General features: G+C 36.8%; 1 protein-coding gene across 2 annotated transcripts in view; it reads right to left on the bottom strand.

The window, feature by feature from the left end:
* Nucleotides 1-23,867, bottom strand: part of stk39 (serine threonine kinase 39) — a 134,836-nt gene that overhangs the window by 30,917 nt on the left and 80,052 nt on the right. For both annotated transcript variants that reach the window (XM_028806362.2, XM_028806363.2), the window contains 3 exons: nucleotides 20,267-20,293; nucleotides 19,639-19,695; nucleotides 15,619-15,680 (listed from right to left, as the gene is read on the bottom strand). In XM_028806362.2, coding sequence (XP_028662195.1) covers nucleotides 15,619-15,680; nucleotides 19,639-19,695; nucleotides 20,267-20,293 — 146 coding nt within the window. The remainder of the gene's footprint in view (nucleotides 1-15,618; nucleotides 15,681-19,638; nucleotides 19,696-20,266; nucleotides 20,294-23,867) is intronic.

The raw sequence follows: 23,867 nt of genomic DNA, 5'->3' as shown, positions 1-23,867 counted from the left end.
TTTCTCTTACTTTTATAATTTTTTCCCATAACTGTCTTTTTTCCTCAGATGTTAAAGAGTCGCTTTGTAAATGAACATCCTAAAATTCTAGCTCCAGTGTTAACGATATTAAGATTAATATAGATAAGATCAAACATTGTACCATGATTAAACACAGACTGCATTTCTCACAGATATATGGCTGACTTTGAGTCTTAACTGATCCTTAATACTGCACCCTGCTTGATATGATTTAATCCACTCTCATCAACCATAAAGTACTACATTAATAATAGCATTGTTGTGTTGCAAGGATTTATCTGAAAGTCAATTCCAATTTAATGCTATTAATCTAAGTTAAATTTTAGTCTTCTTTGAACACTTATTCATTTCCATCCCTAACTCTGCCAGAATGATATACACAGTAAACTCGCCAGAGAATTAGTCTCACTACATGAAAAAGGCACATAAACATGTGTAGAACAGAGAAATAAAATTTAAAAAAAAGGCCATGCTGGAGGAAACTTTTGGTGTATGCAATATAAAAGTAAAAATCAAAAAAGGCCATGTTCTTCGGTTGGTGTATGCAGGAGTAGGTCACATCCAGGGCCATTTTCTGGCTTGTGCCCAATGCTGCCAAGATAGGCTTCTGCCCACTGAAACCTTGAATTGGATTAGGGAGACCTTATGACAGGCATATTCAAGTGGCAGTCTGTGGGCCACATGTGGCCCAGAAGCAACATCCGAGTGGCCCGGCCCGGCCCGTGGTCCCTCCAGGGCTCCAGACTGCAACTAAAATCCACTCAAATTCAACCAAAAATAGGCTTTGGCGATTACCATTTCTACTTAGTTCAGCAGTTGCGAATGAAATCAATGAAAATTCAATTAATTATATTGTAACAGATGCAAAAGGCCATTTTTTTCTATTGTTAAGCAGATGTGCTTTTAACAAATCTGTCCGTCCAGGCTCCCCCTTGCATATCCCTGAGACACATAAAGGCTAGTATATGTCCCGCACTTGGTGCAAGGGAATCACAGTGAAAATGATGTCAAAGTTGGAAATGAACACAGGGAAATACTTCTAAGTACATGGCGTTGCTGATGGGACAGCCGTGTATTCCAAATGCTAAATTTCAATGAGAGGCTGGTTACGCTTGTGTCAGAATAATGAATGAAGGGCTGAATATCACTTAATCATCAAAACAAAAAAAAGGTAGGCACACAAAACATTTGAAATTCATCTGCCCATCATATAGGTCCCCTGGTTTTGAATATATCTGTGCCCTGTGGAATTCATTTATTCCTTCTGATTTGGCGTGGCACACTATGGCGTGATTGTCACTGATCTCCTTGTGTTAACGCATCTTTGCATACCATTTCTCTATTGATTTAACACATACTCCAAGCAAAAAGCCGTCTGCGCGCTATTTCGTCACGAACGGGGTGCTCTGTAGTTGATAGCATACAGTAAACTTTGTTAAAATGGTATCAAAAATGCCTCTTTGTTAGTCGTTACTTCAATCGTTTTGGCGTGCGCACAATATGTTCTGTTATCAATAAATTCTTCAATGGGAGACATGGAAAATAAAATTTAGTAAAAAAAAAAAAAAATAGTAATAATTATAATTAATAATTTATTACTTGACACCCAAGAACTATGTACAAAGACATTTTAAAAACAAATCATTAAAATAAATGTACCAATCCACTTCCACGCCATATGTGGTGCCTTGCTCATTTACTCAAGTAGTTTTTTTATGGGGGGGCGGGGAAACAATTTCAAAAGGAAAGGCTTTGCTGTGGAACTCAAATTTAACCTCTGTCATATAAGTGATTAAAATTGTGTGAAATAGTTTAAGTTCTATGAAAAAAAACCCTTGCCTGTCATGACCACCCATTTAAATTGGGGTAGGATCTTATAATTTCAAAAGTGAAACAAATATTATTGTTAATACTGTGCAGTTTTTTGATTTTATGCACTTTGATACGTGCCTGGGTCAGACGCGAGTGAAAGGTTTATTTTTTTTTATTTCAAAAGTGGAAAAAAAGTATTGCTACAATCTCAGATTCTGTTGTTATAACTTTTTTAGTTTTTTTTTTTTTTATACATTTTTGATGTGCCGGTGTCAGATGTGACCAAATGTAAAAGGGAAAAAATGAATAAACATTACTTGTTTTTAAATACATTAATTTCTGTTGATTTAAAATTTGTCATTACCTGCTGCTTACCGGCAGCTGAAAATGTCTGGCCCAGCTAAATTTCCTAATTTGAAAATCTGGCCCAACTGAAACTATTATTGAATACCACTGCCTTATGATTATGTTATGCTAACTATCTCACTATTAAGTTTGTTTTTTAAGTTAGTGGATATGAAGAGACTTGGTTTTCCAAAATGTTTTTCACAAACTGTCTATTCAAGTGTAGCATTAAGTGTTATTCCAGAAATTATTAAGTGATTTTGAAATGAAACTACAGACAATAATGTGAATCACAGTTGGTTTACTGCATAAGCCATCTGTACTTAGCTTTATGATGCATTTGACTAAAACTTGTAACTCATAATTTTTGACCTTCGACACAGAAAACAAACCCCAAACTCAGATGGCCTCGTCTCTCAATTCTGAGCTTATCCGATTTCAGATTATGACATTAGTCCAAAATGGTAACGTACACTGTGAACAGGAAGTACAGTGACACTTCATAAGTTATTTTATTTAAAAGAAGAATCTACTGTAAATAAATCACATCAGTCCATAATACTGAATATTGAGAATGAAAAATATGACATTACTGTAACAAGCAGTAACGGACTAGCCCATGTTAGCTTGATGGGAGCTACTGTTTGTACATTGCACTTTGTAGTTGCTTTATGCAGTTATTTAATTGCAGCTCCCAAGCAGAAATAGTACTAATTTATCATTGCCAAGGACATAAAAATCTTTTTAGACACAACAACATACTTTTTGTGCCTTTCTTGCTTATCGGTTTCTTCTCTGAACCAGGCTATAGAACTACTAGTTAGCATTTGTTGCTGAAACGCTAGCTTTCATAGGCACATCCATGTTCGCTTTCCCAATTGGGCAGTGCAGATGCACAGATATCGCCATATGACAGATGCAGCAAAAGTTACCCAGATTGTCCAAGTTGTGATGGGACACTGAACCTTTCACATTAGTAAATTATTTTAAATAAAATATATAACCTGGTAAGCCAAAATGACAATTGCTATGCATTATTATTTTTTTGCTCTTGACTTCAATAAAAATGCATTTATCTTTAATTGCTTTTTTTTTTTTTTGCAGATCAAGTAACAAATCAACAGCAACCTTGTGTTTCTCTGAATAGTCCACATGAATGCATTTAAAGTGAAATTTCACAACTTGGACCAGTAACCCCCCATCCTGACCTTACATTCTCACTTGACCCTAACCCTGCTTGTGGGTCATCAGCACACTTAAAATGGTAAAACTGGGTCAAGAGACAGTAAAGGCTGAGAAGCACTGGTATAAGGGACACTATGATACATCTTTGATGCATGTGGGTGATCATCATGAATGTGGTCTTACTGCATTAAATGGTGTTCCCATATCAACCCAAAGTAAACAATAGTGGAACTTGGCACCTAAAGCCAATTAAGCATGCCTACATTTAGAATCTTAATTTTGAAATGGTTTACCCTCTGCTAACTGGTTTAAATTTCTGTGCAGTGGATTGGAAACCATATATGTGGGAAAAAGATTAAAAAATAGTTGCAAGTAACATAACCAAAAAGTGGTATTGCATGTAAAAACATGCTACACAGACCTTAATTTAATTTTTTATTTCTTCAAGCAGTCTTACAAACGAAAGCACAAAGTTGGTAAGTGAAAGATAAGTTAGGCAGGACTCCAGTTGAATGCTGCATTCTGAAGCTGGTGGTCAAAGAATAACACAGGGCTAAATTAACTCAGTTTTCTATATTTACTCTTTACATTTATGGTAAACACACAATACATGTGACTTTAATATTTACTTTTCAGTCTTATTGTTTTATTGTGTGTCAAATAAGCAGATTGTGATTTGTAGTTATATTTAAAAAGTTACATTTGATCAGTCAGCCCTATAATGTACACTGTAGCTGACTGTGTTTATAGATTCAGCACAAAGCACACTTAATAACTAATAGAATATTAGTGATGATGTGGTAATGGCAGCTCTACAGAATTACCAGACATGCTTGTAATAACAAAACAATGCCAAAAGAGAAAACTTTAAATATTTCAGTCCCAAAGAAATTTACAACCGTATGTCTGAATAACTATGTCTACCTCACACCAATATCATAAAAATGCTTTAAATGGTAAGTAATGGGACATATCAAGTCCAACATCCAAGTCTGTGCTGAAATCATTTTGCATGCCATGTAAACAAAATTAGAAAGAATGCAAATTACATAACTATCCATGCAGCACTTATTACCTTGACAAAGAGAATAATTAAATATGAATGATGCTTACAAATCTTTTTTTAACATTTAATATTAACAACCAGTAGCTACTAGCAAGGTTCAATAAGTTGGTGTAGCTATATACAGACCTTGTAAGTGGTAGACCTAAGACAGCCAGATGAGGGCAGCACATATTTAAGAGTCGCTCCTGGAGCACTACAGCACCCACTGCTGTTTTCTGCATCATTGCTAAGAATAACACAAGTTCTTTTATCAAGTTTATTGAAGACACAATTGTAAATGTCTCTGATTAACTTCCTCACTATAGGCTATCTCATCATTTCTGGTAAACTTTACAGAGTGGCACAGCTAACATTAACTAAGCCAATGACATTAAACAATGGCAAGGTAAATTGTATTACCCTTTACCTTTAAAACCATTTTTAAACAAAAATCATTAACTGGTGATTCACTTGAGAATTTTTAAAGAATTCACTAAATCAAATTTAATCATCAATTGACTTTTTTTAGTTGTTTCTACAGGGGATTACAGTTGATCTGACTGGACAATAGCTTCCAATATCACTTAAGTGGTTTTATGCCATGAGGGTAAATTATGCTGAAAGACACTGCATGTTTCCCATATACAGTACTAAAGGAATACACCCAAAAATGATAATATATATATATATATATATTATTATCTGTGCTTTACCCCACATTTTTTGCAGTAACAGACAAGATTAATCTCATGTTTTTATGGAGAAAATATATAAAGATCCTGACACAATAGGCTTCCATAGAGAACAACATTGAGCAAATTGCCGTAATACCCAAGCATCCACAAACAAAAAACATGAATTTACCCATGTCATATAATGCATATATCAGATTTTCAGCTGTATGCTCAGAATGTGTCAAACACGTGTATTTATTTTTGATATTGTTAAATAAGCCACTTCCATAAAAGATAATGGAACACAAGGAATGGGTGTATACAGAATCAGAAATCAGATTCAAACCAGATGATTTTCATTAACACAAAACAAAACAAACACAAAATAGCAGCCAGAACTGACCAGGACTAATCCAGCCAGTGCAACTCTACTTAAAAGAGAATATTTCACTTAAGTGCCAAATATTACTTAAAAGAGTGGTGCTCTCATTCTTTATTTGATTCTGCCCTATGATATGCTTTTAAACACTTCAGCTAGTCAAATGGTTGCTTGGTAATAAACACAAAAGTGAAAATGACATTGAAGTAGTTCTTACCTATTTATAGTGGCCTGCAGCTGTAGGCATTTTTACACATTCTACCTCTCCTCTGGCATTACTGTTAAATCACTAGGTTCTGTGTATGTGTGAACAAAGATGAGTACACATTCCCAGGATAGTCAACCTGGCAATTTCCCCAGTAATTATCTAGTAAAAGTCCTGAAATTTTCATACATTAGCGCATGAATGGTTCACTCTCATGAACCTCATTTACAGCGGAATGGCTTCTATTTCACAGGTAGTTTTCAACCAGTGAAAAGGGCAAAGGAATCCACAGATATGAAACAGATTCTTAATAAATAAGGAGAACAAACGTATCACTAAACCACTGCTAAATACCAACATACTATCTTTCAGACAAGAAAAAAAAAAAGACTGTAGTCAGTAATAGTGTACCTTTTGTGCTCCCCACAGCCTAACCTCAGATGAGACTTTAATGTGTGAATAGCATCAGCCTAGGAAACTGCTTGGTCACCCCAATCCTACAATGTTAAAGGCCAGAATTACTTAGGTTAGTTATAGGTGTGAAAGGGACATGTGTCAGTATTTTCACAAGAGCAAATTCTGCAAGACAACAGTAAAATAAAGACAACATTGAACAAAACCCTTCTGTATATTAAAAACTATGACAAAAACAAACCACATACCACAGTGTCTCTTTCTGTGTACATAAGTACAGCTGGAAGGCCAGCTTATTTATCTATAACTTTAATTTAAAGCAGAAACAAGTCTCTGATTGTAAAATTATTTTAACCTAAAACCTATAGGTAAAGGGCCCTCACAAGTAAAATCATTATTAGGTGTGCAGATGAGTTGGAAGGTATCTGGCATAACAACAAAAAGGTCCCAAATATCAAAAAACATCTTTTAATGCATTATCCATTGACATGTTATGCAAATAGCAGTGATTTGTGAAAAGATAATTTTCTCTTTTTAAATTCACCCAGGGACCATTTTCTAGGTTTATGTAAGCAAAGAAATGGTCACTTAGATGCATTCTTTGATAATAGCACCCCTAGATAAAATTTCAGCTACTGTCAGCAGAGTTACTAGATATTTGAATGCAAACTAGATCAAAGCCCAATCATAGATGGTCCAAATCCATATATGGCTAGAAAAGGACAAACACTTTTATAGCTAATGTGGGGAAAAAATGGCTTTGATCAAGCATAATTATGAAGTCACTTCAAATTTATTGCACTATAATATCAGTCAACATATAGAAACCCTAATATTGGACATCTCAAATATTCACTTTTACTGAAACAATTGAAGATGCAGACAAATCCTTTTACAATAATAATATCCCTGTGAAACAGCAAAGCAAGCAGAACTATCAATTCACTAGTGAAAATTTCAAAAATTGTATTTTTTTTTCTTTTAAATATTCTTTGTTGTAATGTCTGATTCCCTCAATAGGCCAGCTGGTGGGCAAGAGATGAGACCTGGAAGGCACCTAGTTTCACTTAGGTGGGAAAACAAAACAAAACAAAAAAAAAACAGTAAAACCTCTCTGAAAGCACACAACTGCAGCACTAGGAATGACCCAGCAGGATTAAACAGAACAGTCGGACTATCTATGACATCACCCCAAAAATCAGGAAAAAAAGAATGTGTGTAGGTGCAATTGTCTGAGAACAGGTTAGTTATTCTGATCTGTTGTACAATGGTAGTTTCATATATGGGCTGCTTGCAAGAAAATACTGTAAGAACAACATTTTAGAGAACAAATCAAACCCTTAATTGACTTCTTAGACCAATCAGAGTCTTAGATATACAAGGATTACAAAGAGGTGCTCCTGTTTCGCTGAATCATCAGGTGAAATTAGCATGAGTACAGCCTCACCTTGTTTTCAGAATAAACAGTGTGGCCTGAAGAGGGCGCATTGCTGCCCAATCCCGACACAGACAAATGCAGGACACACGTTCAAGGCACAAACGTTTTATTTTTTTTCTTTTATACCTTATGGGAAACACCTTTCCAGTTTCCCACAAGTCCAGCATAGTCTCACAGCAAGCACAACACAATTTCTTCCTCTTTTCTCCTCCACTCCAGTTTCGTCTCCCTCCTCCCAACTCTGGCTCTCTGAGTAGTGGCTGTTGGCTCATTTTATAATGCACCCGGAAGTGCTCCAGGTGCTTGATGACCTATTTCCAGCAGCACTTCCGGGTATGGCAGAAGAACTGCCCATAAGGGCTCAGCAGATCCTGCTGCAGCACCACCTGGCGATGCACACCAATCCCAAAAGGGCTGCACCAAACTCCGATGGAGCCCTGTGGGAGTCCGAGTCACCATTGCAACCTGGGGGGCTGCCACCTAGTGGTCCGGGGGTAACGTGGAGGCGTCCCGGCCAGGCACGCTATAACAGATTTGTATTCATTTGCATGGAGAGACCAGGTGTACAGCGTTATTTAAACAGGGCATCCAAAGGTATTCACAGCTGAACATATCCTGCATTGAATAAATAATTGCCTTTTTGAGGGGCTTGGATCAATTTGAAGATAAGCAAATACCTTAAATATTCTGTTTGCATTTACTCACACATAAGCATCTGTGTTTTTATAAATACTATACATTAGTGCCATTAGGGGACACTGTGCAAAGCAAAGTGAAGGATGATGATGGACAGTGAGCTATGAAAGACATTCCATGCCACAGACCTGTAATTCAATACAATATGCAAATGAGAGGGGTTGATCTTTCCAGTGAACTTATTTAGTACTATACCAGCCACTACAAATTACACTACACTACTGAACATTATGTTGACATTTGTAACATAAATTGTTATATTCTTCACAATGAGATCTGGAAAGCAAAGGACACTGAGCCAATGAAACACATCAAGTTTGAGGAGGACTCAATTACATGGTGTGTCATGTCTGTTTCAGTTTTAACCATCCCAGGTCCCAGTCCAAAGACCACATATGGGAGAAGGAAATATTTGATATGCTCACAAGAAACTCCCTGGCAATTCAAGGAGTATAATACACCATGTTGTCCAATTCTGGACAGGAACTGTTTTGAAGAGTGGGACATGTAAACAACTTTCTAATTTTTTAATAGAAGAAATACTGTAAATGTATTGTATATAGTTCAATGTGTTTTGAGTGGAAAATGTTGAGCCACCATATAATTTCCCAAAACTGAGGAATTTGTCAGTACTTTGTGTTTTTTTTAATTGAAAACTAAAAATTCAAATGAAGTTTGTCCAATTTTTGGTTATTTATATCACTTTGTTAGTTAAACTACAATATAAACATGGCTCTACTAGACCGTTTTGAAAAGTGTATCTTCAGCTGAAAAAATTATATCTTATATATAAACGCCTATGCGTGGAAGTGTGTGTTTCTATCCGGCCCGGAAGTGAGAGGGTAAGGGCTCCAAATCCAAGGAAACCGAAAACTCGCTTAGCCGCTAATAACACAAAAGAGGCGAGCACGTCAGCAAAACAAAACTTCAGAAGAAAGACAAAGTTGCTTAGCCACTAACATCAGCAAAACGGTATCGCTTTTATTTTTCCTCTCGTCCCTAATGCACAAGCGATGCGAGCACGTCTGCAAAACGAATCCTACTAGGATAGAGATGCCCAGAGTAGTTCCTTTCAATTACCTGACATCTCTACATTTCAGTTTTTTTTTCTGACAATTTCAATAGGTTCTAGGACCCCGGGCTTTTTACAGCACAGGCTTACACAGCTAGTATAATATAGCACTCCAATTCCAATTTCATGTAATAGAAAGGCAAAGTTCAAAGACACTGAAAAACAACAAATGTTTTAGATTTTAGAGGTATAAAGGTGAAGAAATGTGAAACATAAATGGTGTTTATTTTAAACTATACATCAACAAAAAAATAAATTTCCATATTTACAAACTTCTGCGTTCCACTGTGTCTATGAAAATTAAATGATATAGCACAGCATTCAAACAGTACTCATCTGAAACAAGAAATAATTTCCAGGGTCTTCATGTATAAAGCTTGCTTATGCTGAGAAACATGTGCAAGCCATTTCTTAAACTCGGGATTTATAAAACATGACCATGGCATGGAAATTGGCTTCAAGATATGCAACATTGCGACCATCTGCAAGTCCTACGTAAAACTTTTTGGTGGTAGCAGCAAAATTAGATTAACCTTAAGTCTCATTTCATTCTCGCCAGTCACACTCCAATGTCATGTCATGTTCTAACCCACTTAATTCAGGTCAGGGACGTAAGGTGAGAGGGTAGGACGGTTGAATCCTCTCCCAGAAAGCACAGGGCAAACACACACACCAAACACACACTAGGGCTAAATTAGTATTGCCAGCTCACCTAACATGTTTGTCTTTGGACAGTGGGAGGAAAACAGGAGCACCTAGAGGAAACCCACATAAACACGGGGACAACATGGAAACTCCACATAGGGAGGACCCAGAATGTGAAGCCTGATCTCCATAATGCAAGGGAGCAGTGCTAACACTGCGCCACCGTGCCTTCTTCTTTTACTAATTATATCACAATTAACTGGTATGTTCTCTCAATACCGCTGTCTTAAATGTTGTTAGTAATGCCTAATGTATAGGCAGTTAATGGTAACTGTCTCAGTATTAAGCTGATCTGTTTCGTCTATAAAAAGGGTGACATAACTGGCAATGGTAACCTTTTGGAGGATACTGCCAATGGCAGGCTACGTAAAGTTTTTAGATATTACAATGATTTTTGGCTCATGATGATAACTGGCTAATAAGCTGATTTAGACATCCTAGAGCCATCCTTTTAGAGTCATGTGCTGAATTAGAGCCTACATTACACAGACCATCATGTAGAAATCACATAATCCCTGTCATGTTGCAGGTTTTAACAACTGTGAGCTATTTGGCAGCAGGTGCATTTCAGCGTCACCGCTGAGCTGTGTCAGGTCATCTGTATAATATGGTAAAATTATGATGCTATCCAGATAAATCCAGTTTCCTTACAGTCAGCAGGAGCAAACCGATATCAAAAGGTAATTTGCAGCGATTGCTGATTTTCCTGTTATCTATATAAAAGACTGTACACATGATGCAATAAAGACCATTTTTTCAAATTTCCAAACGTGGTACACGTTACTAGCTTTCATAATAAACGGTTTTATTAACTTTACTTATTAGTTGTTGATTGATTATTTTTTAACGAATTGGCCATTTACTTTGAAGCTTAAGCCAAATTTATACTTCAAAGAGAGTGAATCTATGGTTGTTTGGGACAGTAAATGAGGCCCGCAGCAAATTGATAGCTTCTACACTTTGCCTTTAATTTTACAGATTTCTGCAACTGGATAATTCTAAATCCTCACCATATGAAGTACAGTATATATTGTCATTCAGACATTCTTGTTAACTTGAGGGGAGAGGCCCTATGTTGTACTTTTACCACAGAGTTTAAAATTTAAACCTAAATGATTGACATTTAATTAGGATATAGAATTTTGTGTCAGAATCTCTGCAGCAATGCTAACTTTACTATCACAGAATCTATTGGAGTTTAAAAGCAATGCATTTTATTTTACAGTACATGAATAAAGAATAATATGCATGACTGATGAAAAGAGGCTGAGCTAAATCCTTCCATCCTAAACAAACTAAGATTAAAAGGTGACATGATGGAAGCTTTTTAAATTACAAAGTAGTGTAGATATTGGTTGTTCCTTTAAAATAAGTTAATCAACAAGAAAAAGGAAAAAAAATAAAAGTGAGTTAAAAATGTATTTCTCACAAATATTTAGGAGTACTCTTCTCCACTACAAATACTGTATATGGATTAAATTACCAAGCAATGTAATCGATAGCACTATCTTGGTGACCTTTTTAAATCTTAACTTAAACCTAGATTTAGCTGAGTGAACAGGCTGACAATCTACAATTGGGATAACAGTCTACTCTCATCAATGCTCTGTTATTTATGGTCCACATGATAAACTAAAATAAATTTGACAATATTTAACAAAACTAATTTTACATTTTACAAAACAAAGGAAGTTATTAAAATTAGTTTGGCTGCTTTCCCATTTGGTATTCAAACAGATAATAAATAAAACACTTTATATATGTGTTGGCTATCTGGGTAGTAATAAAAAGAACAAAATAATAGGTACAAGCAGTATTCTTTGAAAACAGCTGTCTCTTTAGAGCAGTGCATCTCAAATAGTGGGGCGCGCCCCCCCTGATTTTTTTTACTGTTCTAGAATAAAGTGCAATACCACTCCACTACATTAAGGGGCAGTGGCGCTCTCATTGGCAGAGTGTGCGCAGGGAGCATTCGCTCGGTGGTGTAGGGGTTTTGTTTGCACTGAGCATGCGCGCTTTGCACACAGTACAAAGTATGAGTATGAAGTGTAGACACGAAGTGTAGCAGACCCTCAAGTGATATCATGAAAAAATTTTTAACAGGGATGAGAAGACAGGCGGAGAAAGAAGAAGATAAAGAGACAAACGAAAGTCTCCCGAAAGCTAAGACGAGGAAATATGACGAAGCGTATGTAGCGCTTGGCTTCACTGTGACTACGGTGGGAGACGAGGAAAGACCGGTGTGCTTACTGTGTCTAAAAATGTTGGCAGCGGACAGCATGAAGCCAAATAAATTAAGGCGTCACTTAAAGACATTACACCCTAATCACGCTGATAAGCCGCTTGAGTTTTTTCAGCAAAAACGTGTTGAATATTGCCAGCAATCATCCCGCTTTCTGACTGCTACTTCAGTAAACCAGCGAGCGTTGTTGGCATCATATAAGGTGGCGTACCAAATTGCTCAGTGCAAAAAACCCCACACCATAGCAGAAGAGCTGATACTGCCTGCAGTATTAGACATGGTCTCTGTCATGCTGGATGACGCAAGTGCTGCAAAAATAAAAACTATCCCTCTGTCAAATGACACTGTTGCTAGACGTATAAATGACATTGCTGACGATCTTAAAGAACAGCTGGTAGAAAAACTCAAAGATAAACGTTTTGCCTTACAATTTGATGAAGCAATTGACAGCAACAAAGACTGTTTGTTTATTGCTTATGTACGTTTTGAAATGACAAATTCCCTGTGTGAGGATCTACTTTTTTGTAAATATGTCAGAGACAGAGCCACAGCCGAAGAGCTATTCAAAATCCTAGACTGCTTCCTGACTGAGAATGGGCTAAAGTGGGATAACTGCATTGGTGTTTGCAGTGATGGTGCACAGACCATGGCAGGGATGAGAAAAGGACTTCGGACTCTCATAAAGAAGGCTTCACCTAATGCTGAGTGGACACACTGTATTTTACATAGAGAGGCACTGGCATCAAGGCACCTTTCCTCTGAATTAAGTGAGGTTATGACTGACATTGTAGGAGTAGTCAATTTAATAAAGACCAGACCACTAAAAACAAGAGTTTTCTCTGCTATCTGTGAGGAGATGGGAGCTGAACATCAAGCTGTGCTGTTTCACAGTGAAGCAAGGTGGCTGTCACGAGGAAAAGTGTTATCCCGAGTTTTTGAGCTCAGAGAAGAGATAAGAATGTTTTTGGAGCAGGAGCACAAGTATGAAGTTGCAAGAAAGTTTAGTGATGAGAACTTTCTGATGAAACTTGCTTACCTGAGTGACATATTTGGAAAGCTCAATGAACTAAATCTACAGCTTCAAGGGAAAAATCAACACCTCCCTCAGGTCACAGACAAGATCAACTCTCACTTGAAAGCTTGCAATGTGGGGCAGGCGACTTGATGAAGGAAATACTGTGTCATTTGAGAACTTGCAGGAATTTGTTGACACTACTGACTATGATGTCACCTCAGTGATTCCATATTTTAAGCAGCATATTTCATCACTGATGGGATTCTTTACAAAGTACTTCCCTAAAAACAGTTCCCAGTATGACTGGGTGAGAGATCCTTTTAATGCACCAGCTCCAACTGGTTTTAGCCTTGCAGAGAAGGAGCAGTTCATAGAAATCACATCTGACTCCATATTGAGACTAAGTTTCACATCCCAGACACTGAGTGAATTCTGGCTGAATGTGGAGAAGCAATATCCACTCTTAGGACAAAGAGCTGTGCACATTCTTCTTCCATTTGCAACTTCTTATTGTGTGAGACTGGCTTCTCTGCTGTTGCTGCTCTGAAAAGCAAATACAGGTCCCGGCTACACATTGAGAAGGAGCTGAGAGTTGCTGTGTCCTGCTTCAAACCCCGCTTCGAAAAGCTGTGCATTGCAAAACGTGCTCATTGTAGCCATTAATCCAGACATCATCTCTGATTAAAAAATCAGCTCAAATTATTTTATATATTTTTGTTTTGCAGGTTAAAGTTTTTTTAATATTGTGCTCCTGAGTAAATGTTGGTGATCAGTTTGAATGCATTATTATTTATTGATTTTATGTATTTTTTTTCAGTATCATATGGTTTGACATGGTCAATCAAAAAATGTTTATAGTTTAATTAAGGATTTAATTTTTTTTGAATTTAGAATGCACTTTAAATCTTTTCTGTTACATTTAATAAAGCTATTCTTTGTTGTAAATTGGTCCATATTTCTTTCTTTTTTTATTCTCTTATACGTTAATAAGGATACAGTGTTATGCAGAGGTGTACTTATAACAATTTTATAGACAAATGATACTATTTATAGTCGCGTGGGGGGCGCGAGATGTTTTCTTCTTCCTAGGGGGGGCATGACAGAAAATAATTGAGAAGCACTGCTTTAGAGTAAGAAGAACAGCTTAACATAGTTTTAGCGTCTCAAACTCCTGGTAGCTACCTTAAGAAGTTTACCAGACACACTGCACCTGGAGAAGACCTAATGTCAAACTCAGGATACAGTAGGAAGGTTAAATATCTTGGCTGGTTTAATATGGAAACCATAGCTAGGGACAGTATAGTCTGGTCTTGGCTTGGCTTGCCAATTCAATGTGTTACTACATGACTCTTGACAGCAAGCTGACATAAAGTGAATTAGTGGGATAATTTTCAGGTAACTTCATTGAAGGGGCTTGCAACATAAGCATCCATTACAACAACAACATTTATTTGTATAGCACATTTTCATACAAACAATGTAGCTCAAAGTGCTTTACATGATGAAGAAAGAGAAAAAAGACGAAGTAAATAAGAGTTAAACTTAGGGAACACTAAATAACAGAGTAAAAGTAAGGTCCGATGGCCAGGGAGGACAGAAAAAAAAAAAAAAACTCCTGACGGCTGGAGAAAAAATTAAAATGTGCAGGGGTTCCAGGCCACGAGACCGCCCAGCCCCTTCTAGGCATTCTACCTAACATAAATGACCTCAATCATTCCTCATTGTATTCAGGGTTCTCATGGAAGAATCTGATGAGGATGGTCATGTGGACTTCTGGCCTTTAATCCATCAATGTACGGTGCTGTACATTACATAGATAGATAGATAGATAGATAGATAGATAGATAGATAGATAGATAGATAGATAGATAGATAGATAGATAGATAGATAGATAGATAGATAGATAGATACTTTATTAATCCCAATGGGAAATTCACAACAACTCCTTACATATATTTTGTTACATAAAAACAGAGTGTGACTTGATCCAGTGTCATAAAATGAGTAAGAGGCTATAAAATAAGCAACTTTGTGGTTAAAGACCAGTGCCCTTTGGCATACTGCCATCACACATATAATATACAAAAACTGGATAACAAACAGTTAAGGATTCAAAAGTTCAAAATCTTAACAGGATCTACTGACTTGAAAACCTGGTAAATTTCTCTTTAACTGGGTCTAGTAGACTACCTATTTGAAAACTACCAAAGAACTGATGCCTCATATAAAAAGAAAAACCTTTACAAAAGTGACAACTGTTTATCAGTAAGTTAAACTAGAATTAGCTCGAAGTAACAGCGTATGAGATTGATATCATTATTATGATGATTATAAAAATGAAATTTTATTTAATTAATCTTTTTTCTTACCTTAGCCTTAAAACCAGGTTTATAGAAGTCTGCCCATGAATATATTGGTAATTCTTCACTGGCTGAATAAAGAAAAAACACAAAAATGTATTGCTATATAATTTACATTCCTAAAGGCTATGTATTCATAAAATATTGTGCTTCAAAAACTGTTACCTAAAAGTAAGATGAATTGAATAAAAGAAAACCTAGCAAAGTTTGGAATTATTTTACTTTTTGATGTAACATTAAGTTTTGAATGCAGAGTGTTTATGGAGATGAGTGTGTCTGTAGCTTTATTAGTATGTGCCTTGTATGGGACTGGCATAACATTAAGGAACAAATGCCTACCAGCGGCTAACTTCTGTTTCAGCTTCCTAAGTTTGTGAATTTTATGCAGGATGAACTATAACTTTATAAATAGCAATCCAAAGGTGCATACTGTGATGCTTGGTACGCATGGGCTGGAGTCCCTGTTGTGATGGGTTCCAGTCCATTACCTGGCCAGGGGTCCTTGTGAATGAGACGGCAGGAAGTTCCCTGCCCTAAACAGAATGCTGGTAGAAGATGCCAATATAAAACTGGGAACGAAGGCTTGATGAGGATGGATGAAAGAACCTATCCGAGCCACGAGGCTAGTATAATGGAGAGACAGGGAGCGACAACACACCTAGACCATATACTCCGACCAAGATGCTAGATTGCAGCATCTCTGGTCCTCAGTACTTGTATGGTACTTGCATGGCATGCTGGGAACTGTAGTCCCATGGTGAAGCCCTGTTGGTATGCATGGGAGCCACCAGGGGGTGCAGCAGGGATTTAGCAAACCCTGCTTTATGGGATTTCTGTATGACCCAGAAGAGCTTCCTACTGATCATGTCCTAACCCCAGCTCACAGTAGTAAAATACATATTGGAGGTGTCACGAGACAACAACAAAAACAATAATTAATAAATATAAATCAAGGGACCTTTTGCTTATTTAATTAGGGAACCATATATTTGAGAAAACTAAAGAAACGTTAATGGGAAGTATATTGTAAATAGGATGTGAGAATCTGGAACAAACATTAGGCTCATGTAGCTAAAAAGCTAGATTCTTGTCAGCTTTTAAAAAATATCTGGATGAAATACTGGAATGTCTTTGCTATTATATAAACCTGTTATTTTGGATGCACTGAACAGTATCCACTTGCTTGTAACAATTGTGTTGTAATGAAAAACAAAACACTTTCTAAAGCATACAACCTTCATTATTTATCTAATGAGTAATGTAGTTGCTGCTCACTCTTTTTGAACATGTGTGTAAACTAATGGAATGAATGGCTCCAATTTGTAAAATCTCTTATGTTCTTATTATAAATGTATACAGTAATCCCTCGCTATATCGCGCTTCGCCTTTCGCGGCTTCACTCTATCGCGGATTTTATATGTAAGCATATTTAACTATATATCGCTGATTTTTTGCTGGTTCGCGGATTTCTGCAGACAATGGGTCTTTTAATTTCTGGTACATGCTTCCTCAGTTGGTTTGCCCAGTTGATTTCATACAAGGGACACTATTGGCAGAAGGCTGAGAAGCTACCCAACTTTTCTCTCTCTTTCTCTCTTGCGCTGGCATTCTCTGGTCCTGACGTAGGGGGGTTGAGCAAGGGCGCTGTTCACACACCTTGACGATACGGACGCTCGTCTAAAAATGCTGAAAGATTATCTTCACATTGCTCCCTTCTGTGCAGCTGCTTCGTGAAGCGACTTGCTGCACGGTGCTTCGCATACTTAAAAGCACGAAGGGCACGTATTGATTTTTGATTGTTTGTTTTTATCTGTCTCTCTCTCTTTCTCTGCTCCTGACGGAGGTGGTGTGAGCTGCCGCCTTCAACAGCTTTGTGCCGCGGTGCTTCGCATACTTAAAAGCCAAACAGCCCTATTGATTTTTGTTTGCTTTTCTCTCTATCTCTCTGACATTATCTGCTCCTGATGCGCACTCCTTTGAAGAGGAAGATATGTTTGCATTCTTTTAATTGTGAGACGGAACTGTCATCTCTGTCTTGTCATGGAGCACAGTTTAAACTTTTGAAAAAGAGACAAATGTTTGTTTTCAGTGTTTGAATAAAGTTCCTGTCTCTCTACAACTTCCTGTGTTTCTGTGCAAACCTGTGACCCAAGCATGACAATATAAAAATAACCATATAAACATATGGTTTCTACTTCGCGGATTTTCACCTTTCGCGGGGGGTTCTGGAACGCAACCCCCGCGATGGAGGTGGGATTACTGTAAAATGTAATATCTAGCTTTTAACTAAGAGATTTTTTTCTTATCTGCTGTCTCGTGTGACCATTTATATTTGCTGGGTAAAAAACTAGAAACCGGGACTTGTAATTCTTAGTAACATACTACTTTCAAAAGGAAAACAAACAAAAGTTTAGCTACTAAAATCTATATATATAATTCACTAAGTCGCCGACAAGTAGCCACCCAGGGATAGAACGCAAGATAGCCACGCCCACCAACTCTAAGACCATTGGATACGATGAAAACTCGCAGAGCCACACCCACCAACTCGGACGCAGCAACTCACAAGACATGACGTCATTGGATACGACGACAACTCGCCGAGCCACGCCCACCACCTCGGACGCAGCACCTCACAACACAGGGCATCATTCACGTTCGTCTCTGCTAGACTCCACATGCACCTCTGAGCCACGTTGACTTTTCATTATTCTTTTCGGTTATGACGAACGCACAACCATCGCAAACTGTTTTACACGCCATGGTCTTAGAGTTGGTGGGCGGGTCTCCGTGAGTTGCTCTTGCGAGCGGGTACACACCGAGGATGGACGCGGCAGGACCATGTAAGAAGAGGCATGTTTGTCACGGATGTGAATCGCTGAATGAGCGTGCGACGGCAGTCCTCCAATTGTCAGTCACGGACAATTGTATGTTTCCCTCTCAAAACACAACGAAGGAAGCAGTCTTTAAAAACCAATAAGCCCTGTGCCTCTGTTTCATTAGCGTCTCACCTGCTTCACCGATGCAGGCCCTGCAACAGTCGAGACGCTCTCTCAGCAGCTGACCTTCTACACAAGCTGTGTGTGTGTGTGGGTGGGTGGGTGTTAGTTAATTAGTTACTCGAAGGATTTCAAGATTTAATATGCACAAGCGGTATCACTGCAAAAGCAGCCCAAACCAGAAAAGACGGCTGGCAAAAAGTGGCCGACAAATTAAACGCGTGTGCATTGTACTTACTGAAAGCAGCGTTATGGATTTTGCAAATGTTCATTTTTTTCCCTCCTTTTAGACAACTGTTTCTTTCCAGAAGTGTTCAGCCATCAATAAATAATTATGTGGCGTATGCCTGTAGGAACACGTGCAGTGAGCGAGAGAGAGCGAGCGACACACACACACATACACGTGCACGCACGCGAGAGAGAGAGCGCTGGACACATAAGAATAATAATACTTCGTTACATTGATATAGTGGTGTTCTCAGTATTCAACGCGCTATCCACACAGGGAGGAACCGGGAACCAAACCCACAATCTTCCACAGTCTCCTTACTGCAAAGCAGCAGCACTACTACTGCGCCACAAAGCAGTTAAAGAATGCACCAGGCACGATTTTTGTTTTCACTTCTGTTTACAGCGATCGGGTCGTAGATACCATTGTTGCAATGTTACTTTTCTTGGTGGCTTATTACATTACGGATGTTTCACATGTTCATTATTTCCCCTGTGCTTAAAAGACATTAAAAAAGTGTTTCTCAACTGGGACTCCGGAACCTCACAGTACGCAAGCTATATTAAGCGTCAACAACGAAGACCCGCTACACCTTAATCTACAAGTACTGACAACTGTGTCGTTCAGGAAGTGTTCACCCATCAATACATAATTATGCGGCGTATGCTACGCCGCGGGTTGGCTAGTATGCAATATATTCAAATGTTTTTAAACGGTATGAAGGAATGTGAATTTTACACAAACTAATGCAATACATCAAACATGTCACACATATTATAAATATTATAGTCTGAAACATACCTGAGATTCTTGCATTGACAGCTCCTGCATAGGAATACTGTTTGCATTGCATTCATTCTGCACAGAATAAAACACGGCTGTTAAAATTTATTGTGGATTGTGAAGTGTCTTGTATCTTAAATAAAAAGATTTTGAGATTAAAATGCTGTTACTTATAGTGTATAAAATGAATGCTTTTTCTATATAACTCATTAATTCCATTCATACCCTAAATTAAAACAAAGTGAGTTGTAGAATCTTTACAAAGTTTTAAGTAAAATTCTGCTTTAATTCAATAACTCATTTACTTAAAAATATTTAATTAATGCATCATACTAGCATAAAGGAGAACATATTGCTCTGCAGTTCCTATGTTTTCAAAAAGGTACAATCCAATTCAACAAGTATTTTATTTTTAGATAAGAAATGGCTCAGATTTTACAGGCTAAAAAACTGATTAAAAAGCAAATTTCAATATGTGAAAAATGTATTTAATTAGTGATGAGTTTATTTGTAAATGATTTATTTTACAAAATCTGTGAAAACAATGAATAATTTAGATAAGTGTTTCATTCATATATAACTTGAAACACGTGTATTGTTCATATTAAATCATTTAACTACCTGTGTAAGTAAAAATAAAAATTACCTCAATTTCATCTTTCACTCTTCGAGACTGTAAAAGAATATTTGCATAATTTTATTACATTCTATAGGCATTTTAATAGACAACATATGTAACAATTATATAATAATTCTCAAATACCAAAATGTATGATGGCGATTTAATGAGTTTACCATTAAATACCCCACAGACTAAAAGATTCTATATGAACAGTATTAATTAAACATTATTTAAACAATATAATGGACTCTATAGTGTCAAACATCATATGATCATCTTTTACAGTATTCATAAGGTTAAAAACACTTAAAAATTTGGCAGAAAAACATGCTGTACACCAGGGCTATTCAATTACAAATTTTGCTGGGCCAGGTATTTTCAGTGGCCGATAAGCAGCAGGTCATAAAAAATATTAAACCAACATGAATGTATTGAAAAACAAGTAATGTTTATTCACTGTTTCCCTTTTAAATTTGGTCACATCTGATACAGACACATCAAAAAGTGCATAAAAAAACAAAACAATGTAAAAGCTATAATTGAACAGAATCTGAGGTAGCAGCAATATTTTTTTTTCTACTTCTGAAATAAAAAATAAACATTTTGGTCATATCAGACCTAGGCACATCTCAAAGTGCATAAAAACAAAATAGTGCACAATATAGAGGTAGCAGTCTGAGGTAGCAGCAATAACATTTGTTTCCATTTTGAAATAAAATAAATATTTTACAAAGCAGGTTTGTTTTAAATCACCACATGTCTGATTAGCAGTACCTTTTATTTATTTATTTTAACAAAAAGGAGGTAGTACACATACGTTGGTATTTGGATCAAGTCTGAGCTACTGTAATGGCATACAAAGGCAAGGAATCCTAGAGCTACTGGTTTTGTTAATTTGGTGAAAAAACAATGTTTAAAATTTGAAACTGACATATCATCAAGTACAATAATAATAATTCTTTACCCTTCTATAGCGCTTTACATGCTACTCAAAGCACTTGGCAAACTCCACACAGTGAGGACCCGGGACGTGAACCTATGATCTCTTTTATGCCACCTGAAAAGTTGTACTGTGCTGCATAATATTGTGCTTGATAGTTTAAAATTAAAAACACACAAGTTCTGAAATCGAAGAATATTAACAGCAGGTTAATCATGAGCTCTACATTCTACAAAAAAGTTACATAATCCTGCAAAGCAATCAGTGCTTAATTTGCTTGAGTTTTAAAGAAAATTCCAAACTTTTTTGCATGTTTTCTTCAAATACAGTCTTTCTAATTCGTTCTTTGCTTGGAATGTTAATGGCTGATTGTCATCCTTGTGACAGCCACGAATCCGCAGGATCAAAGTGTTTGAGTTGAGGGCCAACCAATTATATGAAGTGTGGAGACAGTGCTTGTCAGTAGTGAGGCTCTCATTGGAGTAATCATTAGATTCATTTGCGAAAACCCATGTTCGGACTAACTTGATGAGAGTGGAATACAACTAAGACTCAGCACACAATTGATTATAGAATCATTTAATATGTAGTTGGATGTCATGACCAGCTGTCACAGCCGAGGTGCGTAAGGTCACTAAAAGTAAAAAAAAAAAAAAAATCAGTTTATTATAGACTACTATCACCACTTTTAGACAGACAACTACGTGCTGCATTGTGGGTTTGGTTGAATGTTGCTAGGCTATGCAGAGTGCTGCATTCATGGTCTGTACTACTGTAGGAATTTATGTAGGAATTTCATGTGGCCCACAAGACGCCATTTGAGTATGCCAGCTGTACACAAAGGTACACTTAATATTTTTAAATCTTTGGTGCTACTTATATGTAGGTTGCAATGAAGCACATATACATCGATAACATCCTTTTTTCATTGTAAAGTATTAAACTTTCCTACACAACAAAACCATTTTGAAAATTACTCAGCTCTCAAATATTGATCAAAGCTCCAATTTGATTAACTAGATGAGTCATGTTTCATATCCCCTTTAATTTTTTTTAAACACTGGCCAGACAAGACAAGAGCAAAGCAAACATCTGCAAGAACTTGCAAAAACAGTAGCCAGATATGTAAAGTTACTTCAACTCATGTTTTTGGCTTCCCCTATTTCTCTTTGATTACACTGATTTGTGAATTCTAAATTCAGGACAAATAAACCTTGAACCCTCATACCTATCTGTAGTTGGAGGAACAGTAATAATTTGCAGTAGGACAGACAATTTAATTTTATGACAGCTTTTCAAAATGCATGCTTCATATTAAGCTTTACTTGCTGAAGCACTGAAAAACAAAATTAATGCATCTGCTGGAATGAAGAAAAACCAATACAATAAGGGCATGGGGGTATATGAAAATAGTGAATGAGACTTGGGAAAAAAATTGCAAATTAAGCAATGTACATATTCATTTTTATATCTTTTTAAATAAAAAAATACCATAACATAAGCAATAAGCAACATATTTATTCCATCAGACATGTATCATGTAAGTCATTGTGGTACTGAAAGTGTTTCAGATCTAGGACCAACTTGTAAATGTCAAACATTCAGTGGACCTTCTAACAACCACTTGCCAATGTGATTCTATGTTAAAATACACAGATTTATTTCACTAAAGGCTATTATGTGAAAAATACTAACATTTTAATCCATTGGTGGAGTATTTTGGGTTTCAATGCCAGCAATCCATTATATCCCCTCTGCCATGAAGATGTATAACAGCAGACTGTCAGTCAGAACCGATACAGCAGAAGAGGCACACCAGGAATTAAAAGATTTTATTAATGAAGATTCCTTAATGATTGCCAGTTATTAGTACAACTGTTTCATTCTCATCTTCCAACCACAGGTGTGCTTTACCAACTGAGGAATTAAAAGATTGCAATGGCAAGATGGGTAACCAAACAGACATTAATATGTGTTCATAACAGAGATCCATGTAGAAGTGGAACTGAGTTGCTGAGCTTGTAAAAGTGTCGAGGAACACTACCAGAAAGAGAGGGACGATCACAAGAAGTGATCAACTAAGTGGTGTCACTGTAGTATTTGGGTGGCCTTAGTATACAATACCACTGACATGGTAATGTGTGGCATACAGTATTTAAAGAATTACAGTAAAACTGAATAATGGTTGATTATTGTTTTAGACATGTTTCTATGGGATCCATATTTATTTAGTACCACAGATTCTGGACAACAACCTGACTGTTACAGATAAATACCTAACTTGAAGAACTGACCTATCTAAGCAATTTAGAGGTCACTGCTATGATGATTGTTTTTTGCGGACCACACTTTTTGATTCACTGACACAAGTTCCCAATTTTGTTTGCTAATTTAACATTTTATTTGGCATTAGCTAGTCTATTGGCTAAATTAAATAAATAAATAAAATTATGGAGAAATTAAACATCACTCATCACATGCAGACATGTGATGCTAAGTAGATTTGTACCCTTTTTTTTTTTTGTTTTGACACCCTTCACAAAATCCCCACCCAAACTATGAAGGAAAGCTCAGAAATTTTTGCAATACATATGAGGTATTTTATCAGCAAGCATTTCAATCACTTGCCAATCTAACTTTTATTTTCTGACATTATGCTGCTGGTGGTGTTACTCTCCTTCATGC

Source organism: Erpetoichthys calabaricus, chromosome 8 (assembly GCF_900747795.2).
Source record: "Erpetoichthys calabaricus chromosome 8, fErpCal1.3, whole genome shotgun sequence".
Taxonomy (NCBI): domain Eukaryota; kingdom Metazoa; phylum Chordata; class Cladistia; order Polypteriformes; family Polypteridae; genus Erpetoichthys; species Erpetoichthys calabaricus.
This window is presented reverse-complemented; position numbering and strand designations above follow the sequence as displayed.